This window comes from Montipora foliosa, chromosome 1, assembly GCF_036669935.1.
Source record: "Montipora foliosa isolate CH-2021 chromosome 1, ASM3666993v2, whole genome shotgun sequence".
Lineage (NCBI taxonomy): Eukaryota > Metazoa > Cnidaria > Anthozoa > Scleractinia > Acroporidae > Montipora > Montipora foliosa.
The window spans coordinates 38,511,616-38,537,244 of NC_090869.1; the positions used below are offsets into that span (position 1 = coordinate 38,511,616).

General features: G+C 39.7%; 1 protein-coding gene across 1 annotated transcript in view; it reads right to left on the reverse strand.

Moving 5' to 3' along the window:
- Positions 1-2,686: 2,686 nt before the first annotated feature.
- The window catches only part of LOC137997859 (xaa-Pro aminopeptidase 1-like), a 51,322-nt gene continuing 28,379 nt past the window's right edge, over positions 2,687-25,629 (reverse strand). Inside the window, exons 12-26 of the mRNA XM_068844163.1 lie at positions 19,676-19,811; positions 17,441-17,485; positions 17,265-17,351; positions 15,009-15,059; positions 14,380-14,444; positions 13,970-14,047; positions 13,387-13,458; positions 10,069-10,129; positions 9,241-9,310; positions 7,761-7,865; positions 7,315-7,389; positions 7,013-7,089; positions 5,424-5,471; positions 4,976-5,026; positions 2,687-3,457 (exon numbers count right to left, since the gene is read on the reverse strand). Coding sequence (XP_068700264.1) covers positions 3,254-3,457; positions 4,976-5,026; positions 5,424-5,471; positions 7,013-7,089; positions 7,315-7,389; positions 7,761-7,865; positions 9,241-9,310; positions 10,069-10,129; positions 13,387-13,458; positions 13,970-14,047; positions 14,380-14,444; positions 15,009-15,059; positions 17,265-17,351; positions 17,441-17,485; positions 19,676-19,811 — 1,225 coding nt within the window. The 3' untranslated portion in view covers positions 2,687-3,253. The remainder of the gene's footprint in view (positions 3,458-4,975; positions 5,027-5,423; positions 5,472-7,012; positions 7,090-7,314; positions 7,390-7,760; positions 7,866-9,240; positions 9,311-10,068; positions 10,130-13,386; positions 13,459-13,969; positions 14,048-14,379; positions 14,445-15,008; positions 15,060-17,264; positions 17,352-17,440; positions 17,486-19,675; positions 19,812-25,629) is intronic.

The following is a 25,629-nucleotide window of genomic DNA, read 5'->3' on the forward strand; positions in this document are numbered from 1 at the left end:
AATCACAATGCAGACAAGCACCAAAACAAAAGAATGGTTAATAAATATAAAGTTGTTCACTATCTAAATGTTTTTGGGATAGATTAAAGCGATATACTGTTGAAAAACCATCCTGTTAAAGGAGCTATGTCACCCAAATGATGTAATGTAAACAATATTCGCACTAGTAAGTCGTAGCAATAAATTGGATTAAGCAGGAAGTTAAAGAAATAGTGTTGGTTTTACCTGAAGACTGTCCAGAGTTCAGCACAAAATAAATACAACAAGAATTAGTGAAAATTCCAATTGTTACCGGAAGACTGTGCAGAGTTGAGTACAAATAAATACAAATAGCCAGACAAAAGAGATCACAGATCCACTTAAGGTGTCCTATTTATCCTCTGTCATTCTTAAACCCATAAGTTACCAGAGAATTTTCCAGTTGATTCAGTGTTGTATATAACACTACACTTGGTAAAATATTAGAAATACAGCTCACTTTGATTACGAGTCGACGGGCGAGAGCGAAGTTGTCGAAGTCCATTACTCGTCGCTTTTAAGATAACAGATATTTATTTTTCACCGCCTGTCTTCTTTATCCAATTGCCGTTCCATTCTTGAGCTCCGTAAGGGTATATTTTGCTTAAAGATCCACTAAAACGCCGTTCTCGTTACAATGACTTTCGACGCCATTGCAGGTTAATTAAATATTCTACTGTGTCCACCAGATAAAATCTACGGATTTCTAGTACCCCCTGAAACCTGCCAAAAATAACAATAAAAATGAAAAAAACGACGAAATGAAACGCAGATTCTGACTGGGTTTGAGAACCCAATAATAAAACGCCGTGCTGAAATCAACGCTTCTGGTGCAAGAAAAATGGTAGCAACCAAAGCCCTTTTAATGAACGCCGCGAAGGCTCATCGAAGCGGCGTTTTGTCGGGGGTGGGATCCTTTACATAAAGACAATACAAGATATTCTTGGGATCATGCTTCAGTGAAATGGATATCCATTGCTTTAATGAAATAACCCCCCCCCCCCCCCCCACCCCCAAATCAACTGTATTATGGGATTTGCGGATATAGCGAATGAACAATGCCCTCTGATCCTCCCTCCCACCCCCCCTAAAATATCTCAACCAAGTCGTGTCTCAACAGTTTTTTTTTGGAGGGGGGAGTGGGGTGGGGAATGCGGAATAATAGGATTTACCAGGAGCCCACGCCATTGACCAACTACTGATTTATTTTATGTGAACATTGAAATTAAAAAACCTCTACAAATTTTTTCAGTGTATTTGGTATTTGCATTTAATTAAAAGCATTCGTGGTGCCTGAACTTCCTAAACAAAGAAAACGACAACAGCAAAACTCGAGTATTTCATTAATTTGTTCACTCATATCACTGTGTTCTAGCGTTTATCGCAAGATTTTAAAAACATCGTCCAGTAAAGTATCCTCACACCAATCATGATTGCTGGCCAACGCTAGTCAAAGAAATTTCAAGCTCTAAGAAATGGGCAACCACTTTCCGTCTGCGGAGCTGATAAAAGGAAGTTTAAGATTTACGACGGCGACGGTCGACGAAAACGTCACTTCAAAATATAAGTTGGCTCTATTGTAAGTCTATAGCGCTTATTCAGTCTCGTTCACGTCCTACAATGTGGGCGAAGTATCCTGAAAAGAAATTGGTACGAGCGGTTTTAGAGTGAAAATAGAGATTTCGTTGGATATCGCGAAGCAGAGTATTTACTGATTTTATACCACTTATCGCACTGGTAGAGTAGTTATCATGTGGTCACAAACAGAACGGTTGTTTCCCATAACCTTTCATTAACTATTACAATTTCACCGGTTTACAATTTTGCGGTCGTCGTAGCAATTTTTCTTTTTTTCCCCTCGGGCTTATGGAGAGAAAGCAATTTGAAATATTCAACTACAGAACGCGGGCTCTCGTTGTCTCCCAGAAAGAGGTGGACACCAAATTTGACTTTAGGGAGGGGACGTAGTGAAGATGATGGCTACACTCGGCTGTAAAGTTTGTCGAGCAACTTCGATGAGACATAGACCTTATTCATAAATGGCAGTTGTTTTATTATTCTTTTGCTAATGTGAAAATTAGCCTACCAAGCCTTATTTTAGAGCAACAGTTCTCTTCAATTCACTGTATGGTATCGAAACTTGGTAGGCTAATTTGCATTTGGACAAAACAATTATAAATTGACCGCCATTTACGAATAAGATCCATGACCGGCGCTTGTGAAAAGCTTTTTGCATGCAGTGAGTCGGATCTTTTTCGCTCAGTCAGAGCGTTCATAATCAACCAAAACTCAGATTATATTTGTTCTGTAGTATCCTGTAACGTGGACTTTTTCATCAAAACCCACGTCTATTATTCATCAGCTTTCTTAGTCAGGGAACCTTCATGTGTAAGGATAACGATTGAAGCCAAAAGTTAGGACTTCGATTTTGAGCGAAAAGTGCCTTAGAATGTTAAAAAAATTATATCCGCTTCTTTCGACATGAAAAGAAAAAAACCGAAAAAGGGAGTGGTTGGTCGCGGGGAGTCACCCAAGCAGGTCCAAACAGGTGTACCTTCCACGACGGCGGACAAGGGAAGAACGGAGCGATGAAAGTAATACGGCTTTAAGTTAAATCAAAGTATAGTCATAAGCATGAGGCTGTCCACAGCGAGAAGTTTGACTTCGATCACAGCACAAACTTTGTCTTTTAATCAATCTCAGACAGCAAAAAACATGTGGTTTCGTTATATATTATGGGATATCACTCTATCATAAGATTGTCTAAAGAGATCCTTCGGTTTGATTTCTCTTCATAAAATACACTCGCGCTGGTAAGGGACTGCTAACTCGGAGAGAGTAAGATCCAAACAAAACTTAACTCCTTCGCGGGGGATTATCTTAGCACAATACGTTTCCTCTTTTAATCTTTGTCCATGATTGCACACTTTGACCACGTGTAGTGAGGTTAGAAGCATCTTACAAGCACAGAAGATCTTAGCAAAAGAAACATCCAAGAGCAAAGTGAACTACTCACACTCGGCAGATAGCTATAGAACTAGGGATAAACAATCGGCACGCGTTCAGCAGCTGTACTTTCTGACAGCACGATTCCAGTGCCAGGATCTTCCTCTCTCCGAGTAAGCAGCAAATAATCAATGATAGCAATCAGTTCAAAAGTAATCACTGTTTTCGTTATGACTGTGTCTGACCTGGTGTCATTCCCAGCATAAGTAAAATCTGAGAAGTGTCTCTCTCACATAACGCAAACTATGGTTATGGCAACTGTCAAGAATGTGAGCGCTGACGCAGTAAGGGAAAAACATCCAGCTATAACGTCTTTAGACACTGGTTTAGTGATCTCCTTAAGCCAGTCGTACACGTCGTCTTTTCTTTGATCTCTTAACATCTTTCCAACCTTTTCGAGGCAGTCTTGGTGGTATTTGTTGAGCCAATCAATCTGTTTCGAGATCAACAGAGAAGTTGGTGGTAATTAAGTGGGGCAACTCCAGCCTTTCGAGTGACAGAAATGTAGAGACTAGCATGTCCCGAACTGGACGTCTACTCTGCTGCAAGAAGTGTTTTCCAGAGTAATGAGGTTTTACCCTCTTATCACAAATCAACAACTGAATTCATTCAGTCTAATTGATTTGTAAGTCGCCATTTACGGATGTCTAAACAAATATTAAACTAAATACAAACTGAGCCATGTTTCAAGTTTGATTAATCAGCTGAGCAGCCTTAAATCAACGTACGTATCCTTGCATTTACTGAATCTGTATGTAACCTACGTTGTAACTGTGATCCGACTCATGAGCTGGTACCGGCGCCGAAACATCAAACTTTTTTCATTTACTGAACACGTGTCCTTCCCCCGCATCAATCAGAATTTTCATATACTGGTGAACGATTTTTGCGGCTATAATTATTAGAAATGGTTAGAGATTGTGGTTTTTGTATTTTTAAGGTTCGGGTAATTCTTTGAAGCCATAGTATCCATGAAAGACTGCGGGATCAGTGCCTTTTCACCAGGGTTTTCGGGATCCAGTCTTGGAAAAACTACTTGCTCCAGGTCAAACTTGTTCATTTAGGGGCTGTTTACGTGCTACCAAAATGAGTTTCGTTCCACAATGAGAATCGTACCGCATTGACGAGAAAGTATTTAAGTATATGTAATCACATGATTTCGAGTGCAATTTGGAATAAACAAGCACGAGTAAATTTTTTCAAAGACGACCAGAATTACACTTATTGCACTGTGTTAAGACTGCTGTACTGCTGTCAGCCAATCAGAATCGAGTACTTTTTTCATGTATATTATTATCGGTTAAATCAAAGTATTGTGTCTATTTTTACCACGCCAGGTCAAAACAAACGTGGCGCAAGCTTCGTGTAAAATGTTACTGTGCGGTGACAATTGATGGCGATATATGTTTGAATTGAATTTTAAGTAAAAAGTTGAGCAATAGGCTGTCTCTATTGTCCTAACAGAAAAGTTGATGACGTTTCTTCTTTCTGCGCGCAAATTATGGCCTTCAGTTATCATATGGGCATCATTAGTGCTAAGAGAAAAGCCCGAAGAAGACAGAAAACATCCGACGTGGATAAGGCACGGCAGAAAAGATTTGAGGTGGCGGATATTCGAGTCTTTTTTGCCCTTCTTCCCTTTTTCTTGCAAATATTTTCCTAACGTTGTCCGCCATCTTGAAAACGATCATAGGAGTATGCGCCACTCGCCCATGACTGAACAGTTCACGTTTTCATCTCGAAGAGAATTTCGTTTTCAGTCCCAATACTTGATACAAGATTGATGATACAGTAATGACATATCATTCCAGTCGGATTGAAAACCGGAATGTCTTGTACTGGAACGAAATGTCGTCACGGCATTGCGTAAACCGTGAGATGACGAGAAATATGTCCCGTTGGAATGAACTTGTTCTGGAAGCATGTAAACAGCCCCTAACTTCATGCATACCTCTTCAGACGTCATTATGTCCAGGTCGATCAGACTTTTCCAGTAAGGAACCTATCAAACAGTAATTAACAGTTAAGTTACAATCTTGCAACTAATCGTAGACGTTGCTGAATCCTTTAGAGTAGAAACACTCTCCATTCACTCTTCAGCAACACCCGCATTAACCGGTTGATCACTCTCATTCGCGTGCCAACTGCTCTCTTGCATAAGCTACAAAAGACCAAACATTGCACTACCACCTTTGCTTATGACTGTGAAAGGTACAAAACTTTAAATAAGTAGGAAGGGGAAGGAAGGTTGAGAATATAGCATTAAGATTCTAATTTGAGTTTTGGAGCTAATAAGCTGGTCACTGCATTCAGATAAGCTTTGGCTTTACGTTGAACCAAAGCTTTAATTACTGTAAATTTATATCAACAATGAAGCAAGTCAAAACTGATATACTTACAAAGGTGACTGGTTCGAATGCCACATATTGGACGTCGTTAAAGGTTTTCTAAACATGAAGAACATAAAAAAACATTTTGTTAGGCTATAAGTCACATTTAAAGTGCAGTAAACCATAGACCTGCTTAGAAACACCCTTTAATACAAGAAACAATTAGCAGTAGTCATCTTACGCGATATTTCTATCCTCGCATTTTTTTTTTTTAACAAAGAATGAAAACCGGGACGATTTCAAAATTGACCATTAATTAAGGCCCATTTCACAGTTTCAACATTTGCTTCAACATGGAATTAACAATTTGTAGAACCAAATGTCCGGAATGTTTTAAACAGATCAGTCAACATTGATGAAACAGTAACAATTGTTAAAGTTTTTTATAAGCGTGTTGAATCGAATCTACACTGATTCAAATTTTCATCGTTCCCTTTGTTCAGGGAAAGGAAGAATGAAGGCTTTTCGAAAATGGGCCATTTTCGAACTATCAAGGCAGTGAGGACAAAAACAATAGAAACACGTTGAAATGAATGTGAAAAAATTTACATATCATCCACTTTCCTTTTGTCTTTGTCCTCTAAACCTCTCTTTCAACCTAAATTTTAATATGTGGAAAAAGGACAATTGTCCAGCACACGTGTGCTCAAACCACATTGAGGCGTAAACCTGGACGGTTTTTTGTTCTTACTTCTTTGTAATCAAAGCGTTGGCTGTAAGGTTGACACAATGTTACACCCCTTTGAGCGGCCTCCGCCCAACTTTTTCTTCCTCTTTTTTGCTTCATTACAATTGCGAGAATGTTGCCTTTCAACAAGGCTAGCAGTGTGATGGACATATGTCACCTAAATATTGTTCTATGGAGTGCCGTGCTGCCTCATCCACTAAAGACTTGCGAGAATGAGTATGTCCGAATTTGAACGAAAATACCTTCTGTATTATTGTCACATTATCTACATTGGGAAAAACAAAATGTACAAGCGAAGGTCTACTACATCATGCAGTTATACACCATCTTTATTTTTACAATAAAGCCATCCAATTTGCGCCAGATTGAAGGGGAAGAAAAAGAACTCGTCCTGGGACATTAGACAGTGTTAGCATTGACAACGAGTACGACTACGAGAACGAGGTTTTACCATTGACTATAATGCGCATGCGTTTTGCTCAGAACACGTGCTCAACTCGTTCTGGCAACTCGTTCCACGACGAGATTTCCTCCAAAACTCGAAATGCGAGGAACGAGTTTTTGAAAGGTAAAGTTTGTCTTTTGTAGCGGGTTATCTCTGCCATAGGTGTATCCCATAAGCACTTAAACTCTTCATCGAAGGCCTCGGATGGTATTTTTGGGCATTTTTTTGATTTGAATGGCACATCAATCCTCCTTCCTTTCTGTCAACACCGTGTCAAAATTTTAAACACGAGAAGCTCTCGTGAAGTCGTACTCGTATGTCCTGCTTATACATTTTTTACAAGAACGACAACGAGTACGAGTACGAGATGGACTCGTTCTCGAACTCGTACTCGTTGTCAATGCTAACACTCTCTAATATACTCTAATACAACGACCGCTTAAAGGGGTTTTAAGAAATAATAACCTCAGTATTTGCTGGGACTGCCATCACTACGGTTTCCAATCTAATTCCAAAATTACGATCTTCGTAATAACCTGGTTCTGAAATATAGAAAGAAAGAAAGAAAATATGGCAACACAAATTCTACACGCTTAGGGTTAAAATTAAACTTTCTATTAACCAGCCTTTAGTGAGGGACGACATACCAGCATGAGATGAATGCGGCTATCGTTGCCTTTGACTGCAGTCTCTTTGATTTTAATTTAGCTCAACAAATTGACTTCAAGAGATTGCTGTAGTGATCTTGAGAAATAAAATCAACTTACCATCCGACTGAAACATCCCAGGAACTATTGGCCTCTCCCAGGGCTTTGGACATCCAAAGGAAATCCTCTGTGGTCCTATCGCCAGTATATGATGTAAGTCGTTTGCGTTATGGTTTAAGGAATGTCCTTTAATGGGCATTGAGTCAGGGGACGTCAGGGGAAAATGGGATTTAGGCGTCCGTCTCGTCATAAATGTTACTAACGTAAATTGCCTCTGTGCAAGAACGAACAGCCGTCTTAACCAGCAAAGACAAACATTATCAATTTTCTTATCTAGCCTTCTTTGAAAGAGCTGCAACCGTCATAAACTGTGCTGCTTCCCTTCTGTGTTTAACTTTGGAGGAAAGCCTCAGTTCTTTATAGCAGCTTCCGCACGGCCGCAAATTATATAGCTGCCGGATCAGCAATTTCCTAAATAAATCGAAAAGAACCTTTGCTAAACTCACCTTCATGGACGCTTAGAAACATTCCAATACCGTGACCCGTTCCGTGTCTGTAGTCCAGTCCGTTTCTCCATAATTCTTTGCGCGCAATGGGATCCAAAAAGCGACCTGATATTGAAGAAAAAGACGATGTTATTTTCCGGGGGAGACTACAGTTTCGGAGCAGGTTCAAGGTTTTCAGACACTGAACTTAAAGGGGCTATGTCACGATATTTTAGGGTGTTCAGGGGACTTTTCTAGTTTATCATGAGTTTAAAACTCGAAAATGGTAATGCAGAATTACTTTACTGATAAAATTATCGTTACATCGCAAACAACATGATTCTGAGCAAAAAAGGCCTTTATCCAGGTGATATGCCATAAACTTGAAAAACCGACTTTTTTCAACATTACTCAAATGGAATCCGTTTCAGTCTTGTCCATTTGCGTCCATCCATGCTACTCCTTCCTTTTGCTGTATTTCTTTTATGTTTTTCAACGGTTTTAAGTGGTTGTTGCAATGTTTCATTCTACTTTTTGGGCCTTTTGGTTGTCATAAAATCACACAATTTTCCGTGATATAGCACCTTTAATTATTCATCAATTTTAATCCCTCATCTTTAATTCGGTCCTTTGAAGAACAAACAAAAGCTATCGATTTTTTAGAGCAAACGATAAATATTGAGTGCAGTTTTAAAAGTAACCAAAGAACGTAAACATCTCCAAGAATTGCAAGAAAGAAATAATTCGGCACACAACGCATCGATTGCGGCCGCTTTATATACAATTTTCTCTTGTCATTGACATTGTTTGCTTATTTTGTTTGTTTGCTTGTAGACATGTATTTACCCCTTCCTACTTGATTGCGTACTCATTTGCTGCCGTCAACGATTCGGTTTTGCCTCAACAGTCAATGAACCGTTAAAAACTAAAAACCGACGAAATGGATTGAATTCAGCCAATAAAATGGCTTAATGTGAACCACTTACCAGTTTCGTTAAAGTGATTGAAGTCACTGCTTACGAGCCAGAAGGCCCATCAGGCCGGCGCTTATCTCCGGTTTCCGTAGCATGAAGCGACTAGGAGTATTTATGCCCCCCCCTGGATGGGATGCTAGTCCATCGCAGGGTTACCCCCAGCATTACGCCGGTACCCAATTATACACCTGGGTGGAGAGGGGCACCGTGAGAGTAAAGTGTTTTGCCCAAGAACACAACACAATGTCCCCGGCCAGGACCCGAACCCGGACCCCTCGATCCGGAGTCGAGCGCACTAACCATGAGGCCACCTATGGAAAACGTATGAATCCGAATGATTATGAAAACAGCAGTAACAAGATTTTTTACTACTATTCCGCTATAAATTAAATTTCCAGTGATCAAGTAGGTTCGATATCTAGCTGTTCCTGCATGGGAGTTTGGTTTTCTTAGTAGTTCCAAAGTGAAGAAATGCGGCAAAGTAAAACGGGTAGAAATCGAACCCAGTGATAATTATGAATGAATACCTTGAGTTGTATTTGGAAACACGGTCATCGCCAAGTCAATTTGACCCTTCAAGACACGCGTGTAGGCATCCTACGCACAAACAGGGAAGATGTCAAAAAATCTCCAAAAACAATTAACCTCATTATGAAGGGACGTATTCCGTGTCAATGTGTGGCGTAGCCAAATGGAAGTGAACTCATTCTGTTGCCCAATTTCCTTTGATTCGAGAGAGCAAACATACTCTTTATTATCACATGACCTGTACGGGCCCGCGAGGCGCTTTCATTGTAAAACTACTGAGGAAGTCTCCGTACGAGGGTCGTATACATGTGCATGAGAAGGGCCGGAAAGAGCCGTAGCGCCCAGTTAGGAACACATACTGCTCTGTGCGATGCCATTTTAGAGGATTTCGTCACTTCTAAAAATCCAAGTTATTTACCACCAGAAAAGGAAATACAAACAACATATTAGATACATTTTGTGTGCAAATGTATAACCTTTTTTGTGCAAACTTCATCTCTGAGTGTTCATTAATAGTGTAAAGAGCCCACATGAACAAATGCTTATTGACTGAGTTTTGGTCGGGTCGGGCCGAACAGGAAAATATCTGGTCCTCGGCCTCGCTGCTCTAGGTCCGTAAGCCTGACTTCGGGCAAAATATTTTCCCGTCCGACCCTCCGACTCAGTAAATAGGTACATAGCACGTTTCACAAAAACAGTGATAATATCAGTGTTTAGTACCATGGTAAGACTGACATGATGTTGGGAGCAGTTTATGGAAACTGATGCTATTGCTATCCAGTGCAACACTTGTTGCCGTCATCAAAATCATAACACCGAACTATTACCTTCTGATCTTTAGTTGGTGTCCCAAAGTGCACTGTACGAGTTGTATCTGTTGTGCCATCCCTGATACGTCAAAGTTAATATCAAAAGTAAAGAAATCAGTTCATAAGTAACTTCGCGTGGCAAGGCTCTTTAGAGGCAAGTTGAAACTGGGGAGCAGGAAAGGCGCAGTAGTGAGAGCACTTGCCTGCCATCAAAGTGCACCAAGTTCGATTCCCAAACTTGGCGTCATAAGTGGGTTATGTTTGTTGGTTCGCTACTCTGCTCCAAATAGTTTTTCTCCGGGTACTCCTATTTTCCACTTGCCTCAAACACTAACGTACGATGTGATTTTAGTCAATTTGAGTTGATTTCAATTAACATTTTCCCCAATTAATGCCCCAGCGCTAGAAGACTTGAAACTTTAAACCTGAAAATTCTTTGCGCTGATCAGGGGGAGTGTCCGTGGTGCCAATAGGCCCGCAGCTCGTGCATAAATCACTAAAATAGACAGGTCTCTTGGAAGCGTGCTTGAGTTTCAACAAAATGAGCCCCAAAATCGGCAAGAATTTTTGACGCCGATGAATAGCAAAGCAGCTGCTATTTCCAAAACAATGGAATTACCTGGTGATAAATAACCTCGTCTAGGAGAGTAATGTTTTGACTTTGTAGAAACAATGGTCAACCTCAAGAGTCAGGTGATTGTGGTCTCTGTGTTGAATTCGCACATTTCTTGTCAAACTTTAGAACACTTGAAAGAAAAAAAAAACCAAACTAACAAAACCAAAAAAACCCGATGTCTTGCCATCATTTTGACACAGATGTAACCTTTGTTTCGGGAGTAAACACGCAACGTAACTTGATCACGACGCCCGGTGAATTCGACGACAATTTCTATTTTGCGATTCACTTGTGCAGCCAAAAGTACAATAGGAAAATTGAACATAGCAAAAATCTCCCAAAATGTTTTTTGGCTGATCGTAATTTGTTATATTCGCGGATCAAAATTTATGTTGTTTTCATGTCGTAAATGTTGTTGCTGAGGACAAAATATTTCATTCTCGATCTACACTTCCTGAAAACTGTCTTCTGCTCTTCCTAAAAACTGTGTATCAATATTTATTTACTTTTTCATCAATATCTGTTTTGTATAATGCAGGCTAACAAAATCTGACCTTGCTTAGTTCGCATTTTTGAGAGTTAAAATAGAATTCTCGGTCTATGTTTCTGACACAGCCATTAGTATATTTTGAGGTCTTCCATCCAAATACTAACCCAGATACTAACCCCGCCTTTTGTCTTGTCAGCTGTCAGTTCCGATACAACAAGTTTAAAAACTGTCAACATGTCAGCCTCGAAGGCAATGTATGTCGATTCCCTTTTATTTTCTTCAGTCTTTCTAGGTTAAGTATTTTACTAGTAATCACATGTTTTCTCAGGGCTATATACCTAAGACATCTACCATGGCATTCCATGATATACGGTACCAAAACAATATTGTGTTCAATTAGAGCTACATATTAGACAACTTCAATCTCCTGGAAAACAAAACGCAGGTCAGTTGACAATTATGGAATAAAGCGCTGCGTTAGTGCACTACCACATGTACGCAGTGCGTGTCTATTTTTTTCAAAATGGCGGCGAGGTGTTTTGTCGAGGTGACAGACGAAGTCTCGGTTTTTATTCACCGATATTCACCTCGCACTTACAGTAAATACCCACATAAAAGAGCCTAGATTTTTCCAAGTTAGGTTCTTATAAGAATGGTATTTACAGTAGTTTTAGGCTATCTAGGTTCTTAAAGGGAAAGTATTTAGTGACTTGAGTTTCTGTCGCATTCATGGCCTACTTGGCCTAGTAACTATTGAACCGCAAGAACGTTTACGTTTTTTTGAATTTCTTGGAGCACAACATTGTGAAAGCGATCGGGAAACGAAGAAATTGGAAAGGCCGATCACGTTTGTTGACTATTGCTACGTCATAACACGTCATATCCAAGATGGCGTTTTCCAAGTCACGAAAGAGGCAACTTCAAAACGCTCTTGTCACATTTTAACAGGGAACTGGACAAAACGGCAATTATTTTCAAATTCATGGGGAAAAGTTTTAGTAAATTAGAGAAGCTTTTTCTAGAACGTACTTTTCCTTTAAATTGGTTCTTATTTCCATAAAAGATGTCTACTCTATGATACGTATGGTATGACTGATTTGCTCTGATAAGGATGCTGATACCTTTATATTCAATCATAACCAATTTGTTCCAGACGCTTGAAATTTCAAGCTCATTTTCTAAAATAAGAACCTGTTTAATTCTTAGGCTAAACTGGTTCTTATGTAAGGGGGGTCTAAACTGAAATTTTTTAGCCTAACAGGTTCTTAAATTCTAGCTGCTTATATGTGGGTGTTCACTGTATTGTTACTGGGGAGCTTTGGGGGCCACGGACAGGAACCGGAAGTAAAATTTCCGCATGTCACGCCAGTGTCTCCCAGAATTTTAAACTAATCATCTCTAATGGAGAAAAGATACTTACCAATATAAATGTGGTTATGTGAAAACAAGTTAAAAGGGAAAACAACTCAATTCTGGTTGCCGACGGTGACTCAAAAACGTCGCCTGCTTAAGCTCCCCTATATTAACTATACTGGAATGATTTACATAATGACAGTATAATACTTAAGGCGTTTAAGGAAACGTTTTAGTCTCAAATTACACGGCAAGCAAGTTAATGGACACTGTACAGAATTTTGTTATGCCAGGAGTGAAATTTGAATTTTCAGGAACGGACGACAAAAAAATACCTTCGTCCATGTCTTATTTTCTTTCCTTCTTGGCCTTCATTTGTTTTTTCCTTGTTTATTAATTATTTTGTTTCTTTTAAATCAACGGAGTCTTTATCTTGGAGGTGTGCGTCTCAATGAAATGGATCAGTGCTACTGATGGGCTCCGTTCTAGCTTCTCTTTCAGGAAATCAACACAATCCTTCTCGACGTTTCGTTCTTAAACTCACAAAAAGGAATTTTTACAATTGCAGCTGAGTTTTCAGATCCAGATTGGATGCGAGATTGCCTGTGACCTTGCTTACTTGCTAACCTTAGTGCTAGATAAGTTTACAACGAGATTTACTTCACAGCAGTGCACCTAGTCAACTGAGCTCACCGGCAGCCCCTCATGCAAGCACAGTTTACAGCAGGTCGCGATCGCTCAGCATTGTAAAATGACCTTTTCAAGTAGGATATAATCAACCAAGAACAAGGTTGAATGCAAACAAGAGTCTAGAAATTGAAGTCATTTCAGAAATGGCTCAATTTGTCATCAAGCATTCCAAAGATCTATTTCTTACTTGAACTGTGATCCACTATCAACAAGAAATGTGCTACTGTCAGTAATTTGCAAATTGGTGTTTGGTTCAGGCCTGCAAGTGGAGAAAAGTTAAAAGGATTGAGAATTAGAGACAAGCTGAGTACATAATGACGTTGGATGCTCATTCCATATTAAACGATTTCAAATTCACCTACACCCGTTTTGCGTCATTAATTAGAGGTGATGTGACTCTGCTGTTACGTCTGCAAAACCATCACAAAAGTGAAACACACAGTCCAAAATGAACACGTAATAACGCAAAGGAAAATGCATTTGGCAGCTCTCAGCGAGGAAAACATCTACGTAATACGAGGATGCCACAATGGACCAATTTCGATGCAATTAAGTGATCACCTCTAGCTCAGGGGTCACCAGAAAAGCTACTAGACGTTTTTTAGATGTGAATCTCAGGAATCTCTGGGTTATGTTTGATGCTCGAAGTTGAATACCAAAAATTGTCTATCAGCGTTTATTCTTAACTCAATCACCTTGCGGGCTAATGTGGAACTAGAGGGATTGCGACCGTGAATTTTCAAAAAATTAAAACCGCATCTTTTTTTCACCTGTAATGAATGATTGCTCCGTTAGGGCCGAATCCTGCGATTGTGTCAAAACTGTGTCCCATGTAATACTCTTGTTTACTGTGGGGAAAAGGAAATTGATTTAACAACTGAATACATTGAAAGGAATCAACAGTCTTATAGATTGCTGCTATATAATAAGTAACGCTAAACAAAAATTAAGCTGGAGTCTTGTCTTGCAACGTAAAGCATCTTTCTCCCTAGTTATTTTAAGACCCTGAGTGATGTCCCGGCAGGGACTCCCGTACGTTCCCCTGATGTTCAACAAATGGAGCTAAACGGTCGGAAATTAAACACAGCAAAGATGTTCTCAAATTCGATATCGCTTTTGTTAAAAATTTGCCTCAGTCAGTGTTATGGGCACCGTACTTTGCGGATCATCATAGACTCACCTTTTAAATTCTTCAAGTTTTGCGACAGAGGACATTTCTGTGAGGTCTTGACTCCCTTTAGGAACCTTTCGAGAAAAATGAAGTGTCAATGGAATTGTTTTTATGGTAAAGTTATTTGAGCTTTGAGGTTCCTTATTTCTTCGAATTTGCAAGAGAGGGCGATAAAAAGTTACAGAAAAATGAAGTGTCAATCGAATTTTTTTTCATGGTAAAGTTATTTGAGTTTAAGGTTCCTTATTTATGCGAATTTGTAAGAGAGCGTGATAAAAACTTACAGGCGCAGTAGATTCGGTTCAATTACATAATGCGATGTAATAAAGCGATCTATGAATGCTTTGAAAAAGTAAACCCGCCTTCTACTATCTCAATTATTGCCGCAACAACAACAAAATGGTGCAATGCGACAAAACTGCGAGACGTTAGTGCATTTTAAAAAATTCCCTCATGTCTTTAGCAAATTGATGTTATCAAGAGAGGGAAAAGCAAGTCCATTGTACAAGACAAGTGACCGCAAACTCCGAAAACTCAAGAGTTTGTTTCCTATCAAAACAGACTGGAGTTTTGAGCATAAACATTTAGCCCGGCATAGAAGTATAATCACCAAGAAAAATCTATCCATGATTACATACCTCATTCTTAAGCCAAAAGAAAAACTCTACCATGGCCGTGTTGTCTTTTAGCTAAATCGAAAGAAAAGTAATTATGGCTGAGAACGGAAGAGTGCTCGCATGCACCAGGCTAAAAACTAGATTATTAGAAGAGTCTACCGATTGCACCGTTATACAAACAGCTCACGTCTGACGTCTAAAATCGCCGTGTCTTGAAGAGGTGTTTTCACTTCAAGTACAGACCTCTTAGTGAAACATAACGACAAGCAACCTGCGCAGAATCTGTAGCATTCCCATTATATATTTCGTCAGAGCAAAAGGCACTACTTCAAAACTATTTTATGCGTCTAATATTTACAGAGCGAAAAAAACAAAAATGATCTATTGCGCTTTACAATATTTAAACATTGTACAGAAATCTTGGAAAAAAAGCTAATTAAATATATGTATATCTACAATCTAATGTATAATCTACAATCTATAGGAGTAATAATACTAATAAGAATCTTAATTTAAATGAGAACTTATAAACTATATACTTGTCTAAAAAGATACGTTTTCAAATGACACTTCAATTCATTTAATTTTTCTATCTTAAGGATGTGTTTTGGCAATGCAGCGAGTTCCATAGTGATGGAGCAGCAGCCAAGAACGCCCTATCACCTGGTGTCTTTCTAGTTGTTCTAGGCATATATTCAGTAACAGAGCTTCAGATGACCTGAGCTGATGCTTATTTTCTTTTACAGAGATTAGATTGGAAATATAGCTAGGCGCGAGACCGTGCAACGCTTTAAAGGTGAAAAGACAGATCTTAAAATCAATGCGATACCTGACCGGTAACCAAAGCAGATCGACTAGAACAGGAGTAATGTGACAGAACGTTGGTAGGCGAAATATTATGCGGGCGACAGTGTTCTGTACGCGCTGTATTTTATCCAGCTGCTTGGCCGGCAGACCGTAAAGGAGGCTATTACAATAGTCGATACGACTAGTTTCTCGGTGGTTTCTTTCGATACATACTTGCGAATGCGCTTAATATTGAAAAGGTGGAAATAAGCTGCGCCACAGACGTTATGAACGTGAATGTTCATTGTCAACTCAGAGTCAAACCAATCACCCAGATTTCTAACTGACGTTGGTGGGTAACACGTGCACTCTGCTGGAACCAACTGTAAAAGCGTCGATCTCCACCTTGCGCAGCTTCTCTTTCCATCATTGATAATAGCTTATCTGATATCATCCATGCTGTTAGATCTCGTATGCAGTCGGACATAGCAGCAATTGCCCTTTCAGAGCCAGACGACCCATCCGGACGGAATGACACATACAACTGTGTGTCGTCGGCGTAGCAGACAACCTTGGGCAGATGATGCTTGGTGATACCAAACAACTTGGAAGTATAAAGAGAAAACATTAAAGGTACGAGACACGAACCATGTGGTACTCCATGGCGAAGGAACGAACGCCTTTAATGCACACATGTTGGGTGCGACCCGAGAGGTAAGATCGAATCAGATTCGAGTCCGGCACCCGTGACACCGAACTTGTTTTCCAGGCGACCAATGAGGGTGTTATGGCACACGGAGTCAAAGGCAGCACTTAAGTCAAGCAATACTAATAATATAACGTACTGTTTGTCCATGCTAATAATCAGATCGTTCTTAACTTTCAGCAAAGCCGTCTCAGTGCTGTAGTGCCTCTTATACGCTGAGAGTTCGCAATCAAGTCCTTGGTTTAACAACGTGTTCGCGTGAGTTGGTCAGCGGCTGCTCTCTCTAACAGCTTAGAAGCAAAGGAAGACAGTATGTGGTCAATTAACCTGGTAATTAACTCATACATCTCCTCCCTGGATAATGACTTGAAGGAAGACAGCTTGCATGGGACCGCAGGATAGAGTGCGGGCTCACCAGGCATCTGCACATGCGTGGTACACATCTCACTATCTGACGAAGGTTAAGTTAGTGACACAGGAAGCGCTTCCAAAGACTCATGAATGCCATCAATTTTCTGCTCGAAAAACCTTCCAAATTCATTAGCTAATGTTGTGTGGCATGCATCAGGCGGTTAGTGAAAAGTTGCCCTTAATTGACGTAGACGGAACATTGACATTGCAGCGGTTTTTTTTTTCCTTGTAAAAAAGTTTCTTTTAAAAGTTGGTCTACCTGTTGCTCAGAAACGCCTTTTTGCTTTTGCACTTAATATGCGCTTAATATGTCCGTTACAACATCCAGGCATCAACGACCGACCATTTTACCAACAAGTCATTTTAAGACTTACATTAGCTTTCTTCATTCCCTCGATCTCGGTGGGGTTTTTAATCGATTTTGGAAGTGCAATGGGGGAGTCCTTTGACAGAAGTTTGTCCTGGATGGGAGAGAAATGAATCAGCACCATTAGGCATTCATTCAGCTACACAACCAATTGGTTTTGTACTAAATTTTCTCAGTACGTACCACTGGAACTGCTTCTTTCATGGCGTAACTGGCATACGGGCTCAACTATAAACATCCAACGAAAATGTTAAATTACCATATTATTAGTTATTAGGTAATTTTACTGGTCCGTTTTAAAATATGAAATAAATTTCTCCTCTCCTGCTCACCTCACAGCTTAAATACTCGTTACCGACGTTTGTCCGAGCATTACTATTGTCTAAAATTAGACTTTTCTGTCGTGTCTAGAGATTTAAATTTTAACAAAATAACCTTAAACAAGGCAAGAATGGTACAAAGAAAATCATAAAAATGGCGGTCCCATGGAATAAGAAGCACGATCACAATCTTCCGAATGAGTTAACACGAGAAATACAAAGAGCTATTAATTTTTATGAGCGCCTTTTCTTTACCCTCAGAGTCAGTTTGATCAAGAGACTATCAATTGAGAGAAGACATCCCCGTGTCCTATGATAATCTTTTTCAATCTATTTTAAGCTTCGCGCCACGCTGTGAAAGTTATTTTTAGTTTCGTCCCCATGGCCACGCGGTCCCTGGTCAGAGGATCAGATGTCATTGTGAAGAAACTTGCGAAGACTTTTCTCGCCGTCGCATGATCCAATGAAATCCTAAATCGAAATTTGAAAATTTTTTCGAAGCTCGAACTTTCAACATCTTCCTCAAAAGAGCTCGCATCCCTACTATCTGTTGATTCGACATCACCTTCATCGGATTCAGCTATGTACAGCATGGACCAGTTTTCTCTACTTTGACGGGAACTTTTCCCACTCTTATCAAAATCAAAGTTTTCAGATTCATCGACAAACTTGATGTCTACTACAGACGCCATTTTCTCAAAGCAGAACAGCAAAGCGGTCATTACGTTATTACAATTGACCAATCAGGTGTCTTTCCTAAAATAGCCTCGCAGCTTGACTACGAGCAAAAATTAGATTGAAAAAGATTATCATGGGAAGAGGCCCATGTATTGGGGATGTGTTCTCTTACCCTCATAGTCTCTTGGTTTGATAGATGTCTTGGACAGCTTTTCCAAACTGATGATCTTTACCTACAAACACTAAGCTTGAATCGAAGTAAAAGGTGCAACTGCGGCCAAATGTTCTGCCTGTAAATTTGATCACAACATTTTAGAGCGGTTTTCAATTTAGTGTCGAAAGTAATTAGCGAATTGCTTTGGTTTTGCATTACTTCTCTCAGTGATTGGTTCAAAGTTCTCGCGCCATTTTTTCAACCAATCAAAAGTGCAACCAAAACCAATTGTGGCTTGGGTGTGCACATTTGCCCGCGCTTTGTGTCGGCTACGTGTAATTACTTCGAGTTTTGATTGGTTTACTGGATTGTCTCTGTCCTTTTTGATTGGCCAAAGTAATTACTTTGGTTTTGGTTTTACGACACTCAATTGGAATCTATCACTGAAAAGCACCAAAGCCTTAAATTGATTCCTGATTAGCGCGCTAGGAATGATGGTGTTTCGTTGTAAGGTGGTTCACACCAGTTTCAACAATTTTTTAAGACTGCCTTATTCTAGTGTTGTTGAGTCAGTCCTTCTAAAAGTACTGTTTGTTTAAATTGTTGAACCGGTTCGAGCCACCTTAAGACTTGGTACCAACATGTATGTATTTATCATGGGTTACGTAACCTTTTCTTTGGGGTGTTACATGGTATGCTGTTTTTTGTCGCTTCATTAGCGGCAGGCTATATATATTCGAGTTGTCCTCATTTATATTCATTCGCGTCCTACGACCGTCCCTACGCCCTCAAAATTAAATACCCAGTGATCAGGGGCTTCTTTTACACGTAGTTTTTTGCATGCTGCTACACGAAAGGTTTAGCACGTTTCGTATCTTTACTGATTGATTGTTATACGAGCATAGTTTAGATCATTTTGTTGGATTATTTTTCTTGCTGTAATTTTGTGCATTTCTGAGTTTTCATTCTGTTTATTGTATTGTTTCCATCCATTCTGTTGATGAAGGCATAATAAAGAGGGTCGCACACGGCTCGTGTTGACACACCCCAATTGAGGTTGCTTGTTACATGATAAATGTTTTATATTCGTTTGAGCGGGGTAGCGAATTAGAATATAACTCCAAATTTCAGCCACCAACGTTCTCGGACGATACAGGGCTTTCAAATCAGGAAACGTTTCGTTCATCGACGCAATTTTCAATACAACTTTAAACTCGTTTTTTTCAGTTTTAATCCACATTAAAAAATGAAAAAAAGAACAGTTACCCATATTTGAGCATTGATTTTTCCACTATCAGCTTTAATGTCTGCAATGAATTTGGAGATGTTGTATTCAAGAAGAGTGGCATCTTTGAGACGAGCCTTTGCTTCATCATTTAACTTTTTGTTCTCAACATACACCCTAGACGAGAAAAACAAAAAGGTGAAAAAGAGTGATTCTTCCCAAAATTTCTACGGCTATAGAAACAAATTGAAAACCAACCGCACCAACATGCCGTCTTCATTTTTAAGGGTGACATTCATTAATACAACATATTTTTGTATAGATGTTGTCGGTCAAATCCGGCCTCAGGTTGAATCCGTTTTTACGTAGGTTAAATTAGTGATCCTCCTTGTATATTTAGGTTGAATACGCACTCAGATGAATTGCAGAAACTTTTTCGGAGCATAAATTAAGCCTAGTGGTGAAGACATAGGACTGCAGATCTGGAGCGTCCGAGTTCAAGTACTGGTAAGTGCATAGTACAGTTCTTTGTTCTCTTACTATGTTGTAATGTTGAGAGTGAATGGATAAGTGCATGAATACAGAAACCGATAAGCGATACGAAACATTAAGAAGATGTGTTAGAGAGGCGTAAGACAGATAGTTGGAGGGAAGGTATAGGTGTTTTCAGTCCTTTTTGGGGGGTTGACAGCTCCTAAAGGTAGACTTAGGTAAAATGAGGATCACCAATTTAACCTAGGTTAAAACGGATGTAACCCGAAACTGGATTTGACCGACAACAGGTACATTTCAATTCAGTTCCGGCAGTCCGTAGGAGATCTATATTTAAATTATAATACAATCTCGATGTAGGAACATCATCTATCAAGCTTCAAAAATTACCTGACTTCAGTCGCACCAACAATTACGAAAGCGAAAAAAAATGGGTTTGATGGCACATCAGCTCCTCTTAAGTTCAACAGCCCTGGAAATAGTAATCAGTATCAGAATTGTTTTGGTTCAAGCTGAGCAGCCTGGCCAGTATTCTAGAACAGTGTAAAGTTCACTAATTGCCAGTCTTTCCAGCACTCTTTCTTGGTTATAGGGAAATCCGTGTTTTCAATGGGTCGGCCAACAATTAAGCACTGAATATTAAAAGTGCGTTGAATAACGAGCTATCAATGAAAATTTGAACGCAATATACTAAATAATCTCTGAGCAATGATGCTATGAAAATTTGAAATTTTAGAAAGAAAGTAAGGCAACATTAGCGCTTTTGCCACCCAAGAATTTATCAGTTTTTGATGGCAAGTAACTGGGCCGTTGTCAAAGCTAAAAGGCTTCAAATTGGAGATTTAACTGAGCATTGAAGTCAATTTGTAAAATTAATAACATGATGCCTTCTCGTATGAGCAAACTCCGACTTACGTTATGAAAGGAAAATGTAAACAATGACTTCAGCAAAGATTCCCTTGTAAACTTCCTTAAATACAAGAAGGACACAGAAGCGAAAACTTTATAAAAATTTTGTTTGAAATTCCAAGAAAATGATTTCGCTTGGCAACTTCTTCAGAGCAAATCCAAGTTGAAAATGCTTTTGATTGCACTTAGTTTTAATTTTCAAACTGATGAGTGAAGATTAAGCACGTAAAAATCACTTCGCCCTTCGGCTTTCCTTTGAATATGGCCGGAGCAAACACTGATCTGGTTAAGAGATGATGGCTGCATGTAGTTCTCACAGTAGAAGTCGCAACTGATCATCACTGAATAGAATATGCCTGAGTCTATTTATAAAGTCTAAGCAAGTCAAATATACAAATATCCTAAAACTAAATGGTAGTAATTAAGCAGAATTAACTTAAAGGTTCTTCCAGCTGAATTTTAAATTAAGAAAAGACTTCAATGAGCTAGAGAAACCGAGAAAACAGAAGAAGCGGAAAACTGACAAAATCTGTGACGTGTCTTCTACGAACGAAATGATACACGGTATATGAAATGAATCACATTGAACTGCGGACATCAGATGTTTCTAGGACACAAACTCCTATGCTCAATAGAAATTTTAATTACGTAAAAACTGAGTACAAACATAGTTTATTGTAAGTCGAAGGACCCCGCCTCTGAGAGGAAATAATAATAATTGGGCTAAATCCGGTCAGAACAATCGGCGAACTACTAGTTGTTCTTTCTAACTCCTTCGAACTTACAAGCGACCTCGTCCAGCTTGTACACGATGACGGCAGTTGCGCCGTTTTGAAGACATTTCGGCTCGGAGATCTTTTATTTTGTCTTGCCAGCTCTTCCCTGAAATGATGTACGCATAGAAATATAGAGAATGATGAAGGGTTTAATGAATTATCAACATTACCAAATTTGACTCAGTCAAAAGCTCAAATGTGCGAGAATCCATTCATGTTAATGGTAATGGCTTTATATACTGCACATATCACATACAGTCTCATGGTGGTTTGCAATTCCTTCTCTCGGGTGAGACTGGACGTCAACCTGTAAAGGCTGCGAATCTGGCAGCCGCTATCCGTCCATGTTTGATGTCACTCACCCACCCAAGCTACGCATGAATGTGAAAGGATGACAGGCCTCAACGCTGGGGGTTTTCCCCCTACTCTTCACGAACAGTGTGTAACAAAACAGGAATGATTTGCTACTGTGAGACAGTTCTCCAAAAACAAAACCCCTGGGACCTGACGGCGAAACTGTGGTTGCATCTGATTGATTACATAAGAAACTAACTCAGAAAAACGTCCAAGCCATGTCTTTGAAATCGATGAGCTATACAAACAATACCACCCTTATTCCCAACAAAGATAAGACAAACGTCTCTCAATAATTCGAGATCATTCTCCCTCCTCAACACAGATCACAAAATAGATACAAAGGTATCTTCAGCTAGAATATTGAAGGTTCTCTCATAGATTATCCAGTATCAGACAAAATACATAAAAGCCCATTCTATTAGGCAAAATACTCATTCAATTAACAACATAATTGAAAGTACGGAAACCCTTAATATCCCTGGAATTGCGCTATTTTTTTACTAAAAAGAAACTCTAACAGTCTTAAAGATAATTCTATTTTCAAAGCGCAAGATAACTTTGGTTTTGGACCCTCCTTATCCAAGAAAGGATCAGACTTAACACGGTTAAGGTTTTCTACAACAAAATTCAATGCTGTGCATGTAAAAACTACTATGCTTGAAACTCCCAAGCTTAATTGAACTAAAACATGGAACAGGACAGTGATGCCCATTATTTGGTGTTCCCCGCTTCGGTATACAACTGAAAAAACGAATTTCCTTTTTCTTGGCACTCACCTGTGAACTGAAATTCCAGCGCAAATATCGTTGCATTACTCAGAGATGGTCTGCCCTCTTTCCATATTTCATCAACAAGGTTTTTAGACACAGATAATAATGAAATAGATGCAGCTTGAAGATCCTGCAAAGTGCGCAATCATCGGACATAAAGATATATTTTAATCTACTGAAGGTATATACAGCAGCAGTCCACCTTGATTGGAGCCTAAAATCATAGGGTGGCTCTGTAATGGTCATACATGCATTCAAGGGAGACCTAATGCGCCGATCAACTCAAAACTTCAACATCCCCCCCATCCCCCCCCCCCCGGGCATTTGAACTTTTGAAGATTGGATCTTTCAAATTCCCGCCCCCTCGGGCCAAAATGTTGTTTAAATGCTCTACCCGATCGTCGGATTTGTCTGTCATACCCTCCTAAAGAACAATCGTCGTCGGCTCCTGCCGTCTTTAATAAAGACCTTTAGCAAGACCTTTTTTGCAAGCTAATCACATCACAGATGCTAAATCTCTTCCTTTAAACTCTTCCATCTCGTCTAAACACGTGTTTTATAGCTGTTAGCGACTTGGGCGCCCGAAAAAAAAATTCATTTGAAACGTGACACTTCCGGTTGCACTTTCCCCACCCTATGCAGGCAAAGGTCAAATTCCCCGCTCCCCGAGCACAGAAGATAGTCAAATGCCCAGGGAAGGGGAGGGATGTTGAAGTTTCGATTTGATCGGCGCATAAAGAGTACATTTTGTGACTCAATAAAACCGTCACCATTGTTTCTCGTGCAATTTCAGAGAGATGTGATTATCTGGTGACGACTTGGTTTTCAAGAGATCAGCTATAAAGTAAGTGTATTGTTACTGCAGCTGTTAGATATATTAGTTTCGCCTAATGAGGGCAAGACAAAATTCTGTCATTTACTGAGAGTTTCAAAGTCTTTATCTTACGCTTTTTCCTGCCTTTCGAAGTCGCCTGTATCAAATACTAAAGAGAAGTGGATATAAAAATTTCCGAAGGGAACCCATTGTGGACATTCTAAACTGAGCAGACTATGAATTGTAAACTTAGTATATTTCATTTCATCACGACCTTTTACTGGCGGTCGCTTTCGGGTAACACAGCCCAAATAGAAGCCCCCCCCCGTCACTGAGATTATATTACTTTGTACAAACGTAAGAGTGGTTCTTCTTCTTTCGGGTTTATGGAGAGGCTGGTCGGGATTATCACATAAGAACAATGCTGCGGTGCACTTGGTCGAAAACGCATTTCTTGTGTGATTGCCGGCTCAGGTTACGGCCTTAGGATTAGGAAAGGAATGTTGCGTCTATGCGAAAAAAATAAAAAAAAAAAAAAACAATAATAATTGCATTTGTACAAAGAATCATGATCATATTAATAAGTAAAAGCAACTACGGTTAAGTCTGCCAGTGGCTGGTCGTAGCAGTTTGTGGGGCATGTACTCCACAGAGACCGATTACAGAAACAACTTGAGGAAGGATGGAATTCATACAGAGATCACAGTAAGTGACAACTCTGTAGACACAGTGTGTTCACATGAACGTTCATCGGGCGTGCCACATAAACTTGGGGAGCACAAGTGAAAACAAGAAACAGGTGCTATGTTGGAGGGAGTGAAATATTACTTTTGGGAATCTGGTTGTGTCGAACTACCATTTTATATGAAAATTTCGTTCCTTTTGTTTTTAGTAATGCAAGTATGGCCCGGATGGTGTGACAATATGCAGCGGAAACGACTCGTATATGTCGGAAACTCGCACACATCCTAAAGCGGACCCGAACGCGATTGTGGTGATCCAAGATTTCTCTACAATACATCAACAAATATGTTTGGTGGCGTAGGGATGTCCAGGATACTGACATTGAGGAGGTGGCTCGCCATGAGGGCAACAAAGAAACACACCCAGTTATATTCGTGCCTTGTTGTGTAGTGTCCCTCTTGGGATCTTCGTCAGTAATCATCCGCAAGGTCACCATATTGAGAAAGGAATGCTTAGTCATCCACGTTAACATGGGTGAACGTATCAAGTCGATATTTGAGATCCTCATTAATAAGCAGTCCTCAATATTACAGATGTGGGGTACAATGAGAACTCAAATATACTGTATCAATATCCAGATTTGACTTTACTTTACGCGAATTGTCAAATTAATTGTAGATCACGCCGTCATTCAACACAGCAGACTTTATCTCCATTTGTGAGTTCCTAGGTAGAGGGCAAAGCAGTAGTATAAAGGCGCTTCACGACGCAGTCAGTTGCTTTTCACCGGTTGACGCCCCTATAACGCGAACTTCCACACATTATATTCAGAAGCTGATTGGGAGTTAAAAGCCGTGCTCAAGTTTGCACTTGAACAATGAATAAGGTTTGGTTCCCCGGTAACTGGATGACGGGAAATATGGGAATTCTCGGCGACAAAAAACAAAAAAACAATTCAAGTCAGTGCTGTTTTAACAAGACATCCTTGGGTTTTGGAAAAGTCTAAAGTTTATTACCTACCTGAACCAACCATTGGGATATTGTTGGAGTACCAGGGACACCTGCAAATAATATTTATCAGACGTTTGATGCTGTCCTTTAGAACCATATTTTGGATGAATAATAAATGAATAAACTGTTGAGTGAGGCCTCACGTAAGCTGCTTTTGAAACTTTAATGCAAGCTTTCGCCGC